At 35.7% G+C, this 14,105-nt stretch overlaps 1 protein-coding gene across 1 annotated transcript in view; it reads left to right on the top strand.

Moving 5' to 3' along the window:
• The window catches only part of TTN (titin), a 277,183-nt gene that overhangs the window by 100,167 nt on the left and 162,911 nt on the right, over positions 1-14,105 (top strand). Inside the window, 23 exon segments of the mRNA XM_032594445.1 lie at positions 1,724-2,011; positions 2,609-2,701; positions 2,823-3,108; positions 3,646-3,716; positions 3,719-3,828; positions 4,266-4,352; positions 4,449-4,716; positions 4,824-5,084; positions 6,678-6,887; positions 7,117-7,194; positions 7,295-7,321; positions 7,784-7,843; positions 8,134-8,217; positions 9,928-9,996; positions 10,978-11,025; positions 11,914-12,036; positions 12,039-12,073; positions 12,108-12,282; positions 12,285-12,350; positions 12,788-12,830; positions 12,832-12,845; positions 13,613-13,690; positions 13,852-13,929. Coding sequence (XP_032450336.1) covers positions 1,724-2,011; positions 2,609-2,701; positions 2,823-3,108; positions 3,646-3,716; positions 3,719-3,828; positions 4,266-4,352; positions 4,449-4,716; positions 4,824-5,084; positions 6,678-6,887; positions 7,117-7,194; positions 7,295-7,321; positions 7,784-7,843; positions 8,134-8,217; positions 9,928-9,996; positions 10,978-11,025; positions 11,914-12,036; positions 12,039-12,073; positions 12,108-12,282; positions 12,285-12,350; positions 12,788-12,830; positions 12,832-12,845; positions 13,613-13,690; positions 13,852-13,929 — 2,652 coding nt within the window.

The following is a 14,105-nucleotide window of genomic DNA, read 5'->3' as shown; positions in this document are numbered from 1 at the left end:
AAAAGGAAAAAAAAAAGATGACTTAAAAGATGCTGCATATCATTATGGAAGATGTACTTAAATATACAGTCATAGCTTGAGGCAAAGAATAGAGTGTATCATTTAAGGAGGTCTTTTTATCTGATCCTCTGACCATAATGGCTTCATCCAGATGAGTCTGATGTAGAATCATCAAAATCACTTTACAAGCCAACTTCCTAGAGTAGCTGGAGTTTGATTACCAGCTCTGATGACATAGCATGCCATTTCAGGGTACGTGCACAAGTAATAGGTTAATATCACTAATAGGGTAATATTGAGTTGTCTTAACTTAAAATATACTCATTGAACAGAACTTAAGTGCATTTAGTTTTAAAATATGTTTAATAAAACAAAAAAAAATGTATCCTTAGCAGTGTCTTATATTTATGATTTGCATCCCTGGTGGTTATTAAGTAGATAAGTACTTTCTATAGAATTCAGAGGCTATTTCCTTGTAGAAATAAAAAATTTTTTACGTAGATGTCAGAAGTTTTAATCATTACAATCATGAATATTGCCTTATTTTAATATTTCTCAGAATCACTGAATAAAATCATTATATAACACTGAGTTGGACATGGCCTTCCTATCACGTTACTTGTGTATTCTTCATTGGTTTTCAGTTGACTGAGCTTCAGCTGCTGTTTCCTTTGGGCAAAGACTGGATTTTAAATGCTACTATGGCTGCATTTAACAACTAAAGATGAAAGTCACAGATAATCACGTATTACAATATGGGCTCATGGATTACTAAAATGTTGGCTTTCCTTCCCAGAGGACAGCAAGAACTGCTCCTCTAGATGAGGAGAATTCCCCAGTAGGCCCTTAGTCTTTAGGGTTTGGCAAAAATGCAGATATATGCAGGTTGGAGAGAATCAATTGTGTGCTATATGGCACAGAAGTTTATAGGAACTGCCAGTTGCAATGTTTGCAGTGCTTAATCAGGACACAGATGCTTACATGATTTATGAGCAGCACGGCATCTACTCTTTGCTTATTTTTAAACCTTTGTCTTTAAAAAAAATCTAACAAATGTAGCTATTGCCTTCAGAGAGTAATCAACCTTGATTCAGTTCTTGGTTCAGTTCTACTACCACAACCAGTATTGCCTGTTAGAAACAAAACTTATCTCTTTTCTGAAATTCAATTTTTTTGGCTTTTATGTTCCTTTTATGTTTAAAAATAGTCCCTGGGATGCCTGGGTGGCTAGTTGTATAAGCATCTTACTCTTGATTTTGGCTCTGGTCATGATCTCATGGTTTGTGAGTTCGAGCCCTGCATCAGGCTCTGCACTAAAAGGGTGGAGCCTGCTTGGGATTCTCTTTCTCCCTCTCTCTGCCCCTCCCCTCCCTCTCAAAAATATAAATAACATTTTTTTAAAATATCTTTTCGGGGCGCCTGGGTGGCGCAGTCGGTTAAGCGTCCGACTTCAGCCAGGTCACGATCTCGCGGTCCGTGAGTTCGAGCCCCGCGTCGGGCTCTGGGCTGACGGCTCGGAGCCTGGAGCCTGTTTCCGATTCTGTGTCTCCCTCTCTCTCTGCCCCTCCCCGTTCATGCTCTGTCTCTCTCTGTCCCAAAATAAATAAACGTTGAAAAAAAAAAAAAAAAAAAATAATAAAATAAAATAAAATAAAATAAAATAAAATAAAATAAAATAAAATAAAATAAAATAAAATAAAATAAAATATCTTTTCAATTCCAGAACCTAAGAAAGCGCCTGTGTTTGATCAGCACCTTACTCCAGTAACAGCAAGTGAGGGAGAATTTGTGCAGCTCAGTTGCCATGTTCGTGGATCAGAGCCGATCAGGATCCAGTGGCTGAAGGCTGGAAGGGAAATAAAGCCTTCAGACAGATGCAGCTTCAGCTTTGCTAATGGCACCGCAGTACTGGAACTTAAGGACGTGACTAAAGCAGATTCAGGAGATTATGTGTGTAAAGCTTCAAATGTGGCTGGAAGCGACACTTCAAAATCAAAAGTGACCATTAAAGGTACAGATACCTCCGAAGTATTATTCAGACCAAGTCAATGACTGGTCACATTTATTTTCTTATCACAACTTAAATAAGAATGGAATCCAATTTTTAGAAACATCAGTTCTTGCTCACTTGCAGTTATAGCCCCCTTATTATGACTGAAGTATTAGAGAATTCAATGAAAATGATTTCAACACAAATTGTCTGAAATTACCCCAGTTCACCATCCTCTTTCTTGTACCTTTTTTACTGTATCCGAGAATGTATAATTAAGTTCCAAAAATTATGCTATAATAATGTAACATGAAGTAGTCTGATGTCATAGTCCTGGAGGAAATCTATATAATAAAGCCAAGCATAGAAATATAAAATTTGATACTGATATTATAATTGTCATTCAACCTGTATGTGAGAGCTATAGCTAGTTATACTAGTTATAAATGCTTATAAAATTGCTGTATCTCCCATAACCCACTCTTATACTCTCATTAGAGTCCTAGAGTGAATGATATCTTTGACATGGCCAAATTCCTAAAGCTTATTTTACAATGGAATCATCTATTCCAATTTTAATGTAATTGTAATAACAAAACATGTAAATATGCCTTTCAGACAAACCAGCCGCAGTCCCTGTGGCTAAGAAAGCAGCAGTAGACGGGAAACTCTTCTTCGTGTCAGAACCTCAGAGTATCAGAGTTGTAGAAAGTAAGTACTTCGTGAAAAGTGCATCGTTGTCTACCCTGTACATTTTGCCACCAATTTAAATCTGCAAGAACTGATTTGGGAAAATTAAGGTCTTTATTCATTTGCTTTCATTCTTCCTTAGAAACCACTGCAACATTCATTGCAAAAGTTGGAGGTGATCCAATTCCAAATGTTAAATGGACAAAAGGGAAATGGAGACAACTGAACCAAGGGGGTCGCATTTTTATCCACCAGAAAGGCGATGAAGCAAAGTTGGAGATTAGAGACACCACAAAAACGGATTCTGGATTGTATAGATGTGTCGCATTTAATAAACATGGTGAAATTGAAAGTAATGTTAACCTACAGGTGGATGAAAGGAAGAAACAAGAGAAGATTGAAGGAGATCTTAGAGCAATGCTGAAAAAGTAAGTTCAATTAAAAAAAAAAACAAACATGCACAGTAAATTTCCATTCACAAAAGAGATCTCTCAAGAGGTATGGACCATTCCCTCCAAGATTCAGATCATGTAAGAACATAAGCACACAGACATTCTCACAAAAACATATAAGCAAACATCCAGTATTTGGGCATAAGTTAGTGGCTCATTAAGATCAATTTCTGAATGATCATGAGAAAGTTCTGAGAATGAAGTGAAGTTTTATTAAAATTTTGAACAAAGGAAATGGTCTACAGAGAAGTGTGTATGCATCTAGATATGACATTTTTATTTCTACGTATTATTTCTCATGTTCTGAATTGTTTTCTAGAGCCAAAGTCAGATGTTTAACCGACTGAGCCACCCAGGTGCCCCTGAAAGACTGATATTTCTTGAATAAAGGACATAGCACTATGTCTTTGTGAAGGGGAAAAGAACCTTACTGACATTTATAATCTTTAAATGATAGTCAATTCAAAATAAGTAGAAGACAGGTGATTTATGTGTATTTCTGATTTCATTTAGGACTCCAATCTTAAAGAAAGGACCTGGAGAAGAAGAGGAAATCGATATCATGGAACTTCTCAAAAATGTTGATCTAAAGAATATGAAAAATATGCCCGGATGTATGGAATCACTGACTTCCGGGGTCTTCTTCAAGCATTTGAAATACTAAAGCAAAGTCAAGAAGAAGAGACCCATAGATTGGTATGCTCTTTTGTATATAGCATCATCTTAAAAATTTATATTTGGGGGGCGCCTGGGTGGCTCAGTCGTTTGAGCTTCCGACTTCGGCTCAGGTCATGATCTCGGGGTTGACGAGTTTGAGCCCCGCATGGGGCTCTGTGCTGACAGCTCAGAGCCTGGAGCCTGCTTGGGATTCTGTGTGTGTGTGTGTCTCTCTCTGCCCCTCCCCCACTCATGCTCTGTCTCTCTCTGTCTCAAAAATAAACATTAAAAAATACAGATTTAAAAAATTATGTTTGAAACATCTAATATATCCCCTTTGAATTTCCAGAGCCCTACAACTGTATAAGATCACTTAGTATAACCTAAACAGCATCAAGAGTGGAAGCTGAGTAGAATCATGTATCCTCGAATTCACATTTTTTCCATATGTAATACTTAAACTTTTTCCTCCTCAGGAAATTGAGGAAATAGAGAAGTCAGAGGATGAAAAGGAATTTGAGGAACTTGTATCATTTATTCAGCAAAGGCTGTCACAGACAGAGGTAAAATGAGTTATGATGATAACACAGTGAACAGGTTATTATTCAGGATTATAAGGAAAGGAGTGACTAACATGTGTCAATTCTTTATTCTCCTAGCCTGTCACTCTGATCAAGGATATTGAGAATCAGACAGTTTTGAAAGATGATGATGCTGTGTTTGAAATTGACATTAAGATTAATTATCCAGAGATCAAGCTTTCATGGTACAAAGGGACTGAAAAACTGGAACCCAGTGATAAATTTGAAATAAGTATTGATGGTGATCGACATACACTCAGAGTCAAAAACTGTCAACTTAAAGATCAGGGCAATTATAGACTGGTGTGTGGTCCACACATCGCTAGTGCTAAACTAACTGTAATTGGTAAGTAAAAATCATCGTATTAAAAAAAAAAACTTGTGAGATTAATTCACTATCGAGCACATCTGCATGTGGTATTGAACAAAATGTTTTTTGTATCACTCCAACAGAGCCTGCTTGGGAGCGGCATCTTCAGGATGTTACTTTGAAAGAAGGCCAGACGTGCACCATGACATGCCAGTTTTCTGTGCCAAACGTAAAATCTGAATGGTTCAGAAATGGCAGAATCCTTAAACCCCAAGGTAGACATAAGACAGAAGTGGAACACAAAGTGCATAAACTGACCATTGCTGACGTGCGAGCAGAAGACCAGGGCAAGTACACCTGCAAATATGAAGACCTTGAAACTTCAGCAGAGCTCAGAATTGAAGGTGGGTGAAAGACTATGGCTGGACTCTTTCAGCACAGGTCATTGGCATCCGTATGGGACCCCTGATGCTTGCTGTCACCCTGCCATTGCGCATATTCCAAAGTGCTTGTGTTCTCATTTCCCAACACGTACTCGCAGCATTCACTCACATCTCAAAATTCACATGAAACCAAAAGGGAAATAGTCACACAAATGCCAATTCCTTTGCGTAGTTTTGGATCAAAGGCGGATACTAGTCTAAACTAAGACATGACTTTCTAACAGTTATTTAAATTCTAAATAATTCTGCAAAATTCAACAAGTCTTTATAATTTTACCAGTTTCCATAATTCTCACATCTGTGATTCTTATTCTAAGAAAGAAATCACAGACATGACCAGATTTCATAGCTGTATCTAAAAGATCTTGGCTATGAGTTGATGTTTTGTTTATAGAAATTAATTTGAATCTACCTATTAGATAAAATTAACAACATATGGGGTGTGTGACTAGCAGCTATTTTTCAAAAATAATTATTTCATGTGAGGATTATATTCCAATCTTCTAAATCTCTGAAATAAAGTGAAATCTGAGGATTTAGGAGCAGCAGTATTCATTTCCCAATCCTTTGACTGTATGCACTATCCGAAGACACCCTGGGGTTCTATTGAGCAACATTTTGGCTATAATGATAGCATCTACTTCCAGTTGATGCCCACTCATAGTTGTTGAAATACAACTATATGACTTTTCAATTTATCTGACTTGCTTTAAATGGGTATTAATGCCTGGTTGTATTTAAAGCTCAAAAAATTTTCTTATTTTCAATTTAAAGGATCCAGTTGAAACCACTTATCATTTTTTAAATAATTGCATTCTTATATGATCCCTCAAAAAAAAAAAGAAAAGAAAAGCTCACCAGAGTACTTATGATGTCGAAGATGTTCTTGATACTGTTATACATTGAATTCCAGACTTCCAAATAAAATTTTGCAGAAGGACCGCCTACTCCAGCCCATTCTCCTACTAACCATGCCTGCAATTCCCATGGATTGACTCCTTTGTGTATGTCCACAGGTGCTTACAAGCAGGTTTCAGAATCTGATAAATGAATCTTGTGAAATTTTAAAGTCCAGACTTCCTACTGAGTTTACATTATTTCACAAGGAAAGTTATAACATAGTAGATAAACAATTCTAGGTCCTGAATAGCAAGATTATTTTTACAGAAGATAGAATTTCAAAGGAGAATAAATTACAGAGTAAAGTTAAGTTTATGTTCCCTTTATTTTGAACCCAAATTTCACTAACATTTTAAAGTTTAATTTGACTTTTGGGTTATAAGCACCTTTGACTGTTGCCTTTGTGCAAATATTTTAAGGACTCTCAGGGATTTCTTTATACTTTCCTACACTGGTCTTGAAGGAATACACTTAAGTATTGGGATAATTTTTTGTTACTGATGCAGACAAGAGCTCTTTCTTTTTTGTTTTACATTTTCGGCCTTTGTTATATTCCAATTGGAGACAAAGATGGAGAGTTTAACTGTCTGAGGAGAAAGGAGACTACAAAAACTTCCTCCCTGTACAATCTAACTTTGACTCCTCTTTGTGCAGCTGAACCAATTCAGTTTACGAAACGCATACAGAACATTGTGGTGAGTGAGCATCAGTCTGCCACCTTCGAATGTGAAGTGTCCTTTGATGATGCCATTGTAACATGGTATAAAGGACCAACAGAACTGACTGAGAGCCAGAAATACAACTTCAGGAATGATGGTCGCTGCCATTATATGACCATCCACAATGTGACCCCAGATGATGAAGGTAATTCAGTTCACAGGGTCCTTGTGAATATATCATTTAAATCTTGTCCGTTTTATATACTTGTACCCAAATTTACACTTACACTCTGTAATTTTATATAGAGTACTTTTTAAGGAAAGAGAATTATATATAAATATACATAAATAAATTCAAATTAAATCCTGTATTTAAATAAAGAAGGGTAATTTACAAACACCAGAAAACAAAGTTTGATGATTCTTCTCCTTAGGTGTCTATTCGGTAATTGCTCGACTGGAACCAAGAGGTGAAGCCAGAAGCACAGCTGAACTGTACCTAACAACTAAAGGTCAGAAAACACCACATGAAAGTCACACTGCAATCTTTGAAACAAAGAAGCCTGCCCAGATGATTCTAAATACAAAAATGTCATTTTTTTTCTTTTGCAGAAATCAAACTTGAGATGAAGCCTCCTGGTAAGTTAAAAAAAAAAAGAAAGAAAGAAAAGAAAAGAAATCAACCCTTGTTCACCATATATTCAACATAATTTTGTAAATGATAGAAGCCAAACTGAAAAGTCTAAATATATCGTTTATTTTTTAGTCCAATATTATTCAGTAAAATTATTTTCAGGAAATAAGATAAATGTTAGGCTTTGTGAGCTTGGGAAATTAGAGATAATAAGGTCTCATTTAGCTGGTATCTAGGATCGTGCCAAAATTGTGTGGCCATAGAACAAAACCAGTTTTCACAGGGAATCAACCTGCCTATGTGGTTACTTACAAAAAATTCTAATATCTCTCTATATTAGATTCTATATACAGGTGTCTGTAGATTAGATTCTGCTGTTGGAAATGCCTGACAAACGCATCTTAGTTGCCTAATAAATATGTGTTGTTTCAATCCCTCAATGCTGATCATTAAATGTTCCTTTTCAGATATTCCTGACTCCAGGGTTCCAATCCCAACCATGCCTATCAGAGCAGTCCCTCCAGAAGGTAAGACCCAACACCACGACCCCTGGGCTTGCAGCAACAATTTTCTACCATTAGGAAATTAGCGATGCCAAACCACAGCAGAAAGCCAGAACACATCATATTCTTCACTGTATATTTAAAAATCAAAGCAGAAGAGTAGTAACAATTACAAATATATGCTATTTTTATTTTCTCTGGTTGATTAATATAGTATAACACCGTTGAGTACTGAAAGTAATGAATCAGACTTTTCATTATACTTCACACCAAATAAAAAACCAAACCATGATGATGGCATTTCTTTTCTTCAGAAATCCCTCCTACGGTTGTTCCTCCTATTCCTCTGTTGCTACCAACACCTGAAGAAAAGAAACCACCAGCAAAACGCATTGAAGGTATTTTATGTTATCTACCTAAATGTCAAAGTATATAATTAATTATTGCAGACCTGGAAAATGTTGTCAAATGCAACATGTTGGCCCTCTAGTGGTCAACAGGTTGAATTGCCTTTCAAAATGTAAATTATTTATTTTCAATACTTTAAATATGTTTAAGACAGACATATGATTAAAACTATGAAAATAACCATCAAACCAAATGCAATGCTTGATATTAAAATATTTTATCTTAATGGAATCACTTAAACATTAATGGCAAATTGATTTCATGTTTCTTATTATATGTATATATATGTACAATATATTTTATATAGTATATGTATATACATATATACACATGTATATATGTATATACACGTGTATTATATATGTTATGTATATATACACGTGTATACGTGTGTGTATGTATATATACATACATACATGTATATACACATACATGTATGTGTGTGTGTGTGTATATATATATATATTTTATATATATATTCCATTATATATATAATGGAATTAATTTCTAGTGAAGTTCCTGGGGATAACCCATACTAGTTTATGGTCATGTTGCAAATTATAGTTTGTATTTTTTCTCAATTACAATGTTAACACCTTTTTAAAATTTGCTGTTTTGTTACAAAAATATGACTTAGAACATCTTTGATATATTTGATTTCTTTTTTCCTTAGCTAAGGAATGAGCTAACCGATAAAGAGCTCTTGAGTATGTCAGGGAATTTCCCTTTTCAAATACTTCAATAGACAAATTATGCTATTTGTCCCCCAAGCTATTCAACTAAATCAGTCAGCAGACTTCCTGGGACTTTCTAGAGTTCTGAAAGTTGAGAATTGCTGTCAGAATTCTCGCATCAGGAAAAATTCTGCATGTCAAAACGAGATATTTCCATAGTCAGATTTTGTGTAGCAGTTTCCAGGGTTTGGCATGCTAGTCCCCTAATATCTGCTACCATTGGTGTCAAGAGTCAATTGAGCTAGTTTTCAGCCAGCCTCAGGGAAACTGTAGTAGACAAACAAAAAATGAAAAACTTCCAGTTTTGTGACGAATACATCTCAATAACAAAAGCATTTTTATAACTTATATGAGTAGTTAAGTATATTTCATCTACTTCTGAGAGCAAAGAAGAACAAGAATTAAAAATCATAAATTAAATTTCCATTTACATGTGTTGTCAGGAATAATAATCATATCTTAATGAATGAGTCTTGGAATGATACTGTCAACATGGCTAAGTTTGACTACCCACTAAAATATGAGACCTTATTTTAAAAGTTAAAAACTGTTATTCATGAATATCAAAAGCTGTAATCAAGTTATGAGTAAGGGCCATGATCAAAGTATAATGTCAGCAACAACAAAGAATACTTCTACGGTATCATAGATAGGACTTTTAATTTTACTAATTCACTTGTTCTTTCTGACAAATTTAAAGTGCTCTTATCTAAGTGAAACAAAGTGAAAATGTGGACCTTTTCTATTTATGGTATCACAGGTTCATGGGCTCAGTGTTTTGAAAACTTGAACTGTAGACAGGCATAAAATCACCCTACATATTCTATCTCCATCCAAAAGACATTTTCTGCATTCTAGCACAAGACCTTTCTGAAACAAGGTATCTTGCAATAATGTTGCAAGATCTCATTACCATCAAAGCCTGGAAACATTTTACTTGTTTACCTCTGACATTCTTTTTTTCAGTGACCAAAAAAGCTGTGAAGAAAGATGCCAAAAAAGTTGTTGCAAAGCCCAAAGAAGAGGCACCTACAGGTATTATAATTAATTAATCAAAATTGAATGTTACTGCTTTTCTCCTGGTTAACAATTTTAAATGCCAAATAGTGGAGGCTGAGGAAGGTAAGAGTTTGAATTCACAAAATGGAACCTCTGCCTTCCCTCACTCACGCCCTCTTCTTGAACTCAGTCCTCACTTTCTTTTCGTCAACTTTCTACTTTCTCCTTTTTTTCTTCCCTGTCCACCTGTGCCTGTGTCTGTCCATGGCACACAGCGGTAGCACCAGAGCTCTTGTTATCTCTGGATGGCACCTCCAGTCCCATGGCTGCTCTGGAGTCAGTTGTACCAATAGAAGGCCAAGGACTGATGCTAATTTCAGTGGCTGTTCCAGCCCAACTCACAGCCCTTCCTGGCTCATCTTGCTGCCAGTCCCTGAAGAAAAATAAAACACTTTTTGAAGGAGGATCAATTCAATTACTTCCATTTGTACCAAATCCTGGAAGTGTTTTAGGAGGGAGACTAGATAACTAAATTGAAGCAAATAGTTTCACCTATTTAACCAAGATTAGAGTAAGGAAGTCCTCCTGAAGGAAGGAGAGTCCAGGAGCACAAGGCACCATTCCCAGAGATGTTTCCCTGAGTGACCATTTGTGAAACATTATGGTGTAAGAGGAAGCTCAAAAAGTGTGGATATTTTCTCAACTTCATAGTTAACCACTGAAAAAATGAAACACGCCTTATTTTCTGGCATTAGACTTATTGAATAGTCTCTTCATGTTTCATGTTCATTGAAATTGTTTTAAATCGACCTAAACTAGAATCAGAGTTCAGCCTTTCCCCATTTTGTTAATATGGCATTGCCTAGCAATTCTGGTGGGCTAAATTTGGAAGTTATAAAGGCATTTAGTCTAGTAGTCACAGATAGTACAAATGACTAACAAAGCGCAGAGGATTGGTAAACATTAAATAATGCATAATCTAAAGATAAACGTATTTTCTATTCTTTTAAATCCCAGAGGTTGCCAAGAAGCCCCTGCCTCCTACTGCCTTAATTCCAGCAAAAGGTAAATGAAACGATATTGTTAAATATTTTTATTTACTCCTGAGATTTGCATCTCTGCTCTGGATTCTTTTTTTAAATATGAGGCTTCTAGTTGATCGTAAAGTTGTGGCATCTCCTCTGCCATATTCAAATTAGTACTAGAAATGACGATTTCCTATTGCTCCAGTCCCAGAAAGGGAATCAGAGGCAACGTTGATGCAGGCAGCCTCAGTGGAAACAGCAGTGGTGAGGGGTGGAAAGGGAGGCAGCATCCTTATTGTTTTAGTTGTAGTTAACACAAGTACTAAGGATCACGTAAACAATGTTAGCCTTCATTTTTTTAAGCTGTTGTTATAAAAACAACTATTTGACTTGGTTACATAATTTTAAGTATCATCTTTACAAAACTGATAAGAGAGTCATATTCAACTATCAGAAATGTAGCTTTAAAATTAGAAATGTTTCTGAAAGAATAATTAGAAACTTAAATAGAGGTTAACATTAAATATAAATTCCATTAAATGATCAAATGTTAAAATATCCTTGTGGGAAACCAGGGGCTTCGCAAACTGGAGGTCCTTTAGAACAATGGAGGGTGTGTCCATTTGATATTTACTGAATGCTGTTTTGTTCACACTGGAAAAATCCTCAAATTAAGAGTAAAGTGCATCTTGATACTCTTTATTGTGTTCCATAGTCAACAAAAATTTAAATGGATTCAACACACAGAAAATATGACAAATTATCGACATAACGCTGAGATCCAAACACTGATATTGTTTGACAACAGGCTTTGGTTTATGAAGTAATTGGATATGGATATAATTATGGATAATGGATATAATTAATATGCTAATATTGTCATTTGGTGTATCATTCATTCATTCATTCATTCATTCATTCATTTTAGCTCCTGAAATTATCGATGTATCCTCCAAGGCGGAAGAAGTGAAGATAAAAACCATAACCAGAAAGAAAGAGGTTCAGAAAGAAAAAGAAGCTGTGTATGAGAAAAAGCGTGCCGTCTATGAGGAGAAAGAGTTTTCATTGAATCTTTGGAAGAACCTTACGAGAAGAAGAGATGCGAAGCGATCTTAGAAGGAGGACGAACTAGAAGTGGAACCATACACGGAGCCATTTGAAGAACCTTATTATGAAGAACCAGATGAAGATTATGAGGAGACCAAGGTAGAAGCTAAAAGGGAGGTTCATGAGGAATGGGAAGAAGATTTCGAGGAAGGCCAGGAATACTATGAAAGGGAAGAAGGTTATGACGAAGGGAGGAAGAGTGGGAAGAAACTTACCAAGAGAAAGAAGTAATTCAAGTGCAAAAGGAGATTTACGAAGGTATGTATCAACGGGGCGCCTTTTGTTCTCTTTCTTCTCAGTTCCTCATATTTTCAATGTTGTTACCCTGATCTGTAATGGATATGAAATCAATGAAATGATCATTTAGGTCTTAAGGTTAGAAATTTTTAGAAACTTAATCTTTAAGTTTCTGTAATTATTTTCAGGCTTTGACATTATAAGCGGAAACATTCAGTCCTATTACTGAATTATGAGTGCTATTTTCTAATGCAGAAATTCAGGGTTTACTCCCACTACCTTGCTGCATCTCTGCTTGATCCTGCTTCGAAATCCAGCTGCAAGAGATCGTGTTTCCAATAACGATCCCAAACACAATACTTTCCATGATTATATATTCTGATTTCCTTTGCAATTGATACAAACTACTAGGACTCACCTATTTAAGCATCCCTTCTTATTCTTGTTTTTTGTTAAAGAATCCCGTGAGAGAAAAGTTCCAGCAAAAGTGCCTGAAAAGAGCACCGCCTCCAAAAGGTATGTAATTGGAATTATTTAAGTAGATCAGAGCATCAACATCATTATCATGGCTTGTTTGGCAAAGATGTATAAACCACCAGTTCAATCCAATAGGCACAACTTCTTCTCTAAGCTTTATTGTATCAACGAATTTTTTTCCTAAGAATATCTAATTTATTTAATGCAAAATTTAAAAAGATAATAAAAAGATTATTATGATAAATATTTTTAAAAATAACCAAAATAGCTCTGGGCTGATGGCTCAGAGCCTGGAGCCTGTTTCCGATTCTGTGTCTCCCTCTCTCTCTACCCCTCCCCCGTTCATGCTCTGTCTCTCTCTGTCTCAAAAATAAATAAACATTAAAAAAAAAAAAAAAGGGGCGCCTGGGTGGCGCAGTCGGTTAAGCGTCCGACTTCAGCCAGGTCACGATCTCGCGGTCCGGGAGTTCGAGCCCCGCGTCGGGCTCTGGGCTGATGGCTCAGAGCCTGGAGCCTGTTTCCGATTCTGTGTCTCCCTCTCTCTCTACCCCCTCCCCCGTTCATGCTCTGTCTCTCTCTGTCTCAAAAATAAATAAACATTAAAAAAAAAAAAAAAACCAAAATATTTGAAGTACAGAACCTTGTACTTAAAGTTCAGAGTACCAAACTTGTTTCTTTCTTTAAAATTGTATACATATTATGTATGCATGTAAACATATATACATACATATATGGATACATAGGGAGAAAGAGAGAATTTTAATAGAAATTCTAAAAGTACTGCAATTTCTTTAAAATGCTTGCAGTTATAAAGAAGCCAGTAGTTGAAAAAATTGAAAAGACTTCTCGAAGAATGGAGGAGGAGAAAGTTCAAGTTACCAAAGGTATTATGATTTAAAACATTTCTAGTACCATGTACACACGTCGTCTGTTTACTGATGTATGTTCCCGTGTTAGTTATTTATATAATCATCTAAAGTATTTTTAAATTTTGTGCAAAGCCATATTCTTCACAATACAAATATATCTGTACATATTTTTTAAGTACCCGAAGTTTCAAAGAAGATTGTTCCACAAAAACCTTCTCGGACTCCAGTGCAGGAAGAAGTAATTGAAGTGAAAGGTATACATCTTTGTCTTTCCAGCTACAAGTTTTAAACATTTTTATTTATGTCTATGGATATGTGTACATATATTACTAAACAATTCACAAACCTGAAACTACCAACATGAAGACATGTTTATACAGTATATATTTTATGTCGAGTTGCACATAATGCATAACTTAAGGACATAATA

Source organism: Lynx canadensis, chromosome C1 (assembly GCF_007474595.2).
Source record: "Lynx canadensis isolate LIC74 chromosome C1, mLynCan4.pri.v2, whole genome shotgun sequence".
Taxonomy (NCBI): domain Eukaryota; kingdom Metazoa; phylum Chordata; class Mammalia; order Carnivora; family Felidae; genus Lynx; species Lynx canadensis.
This window is presented reverse-complemented; position numbering and strand designations above follow the sequence as displayed.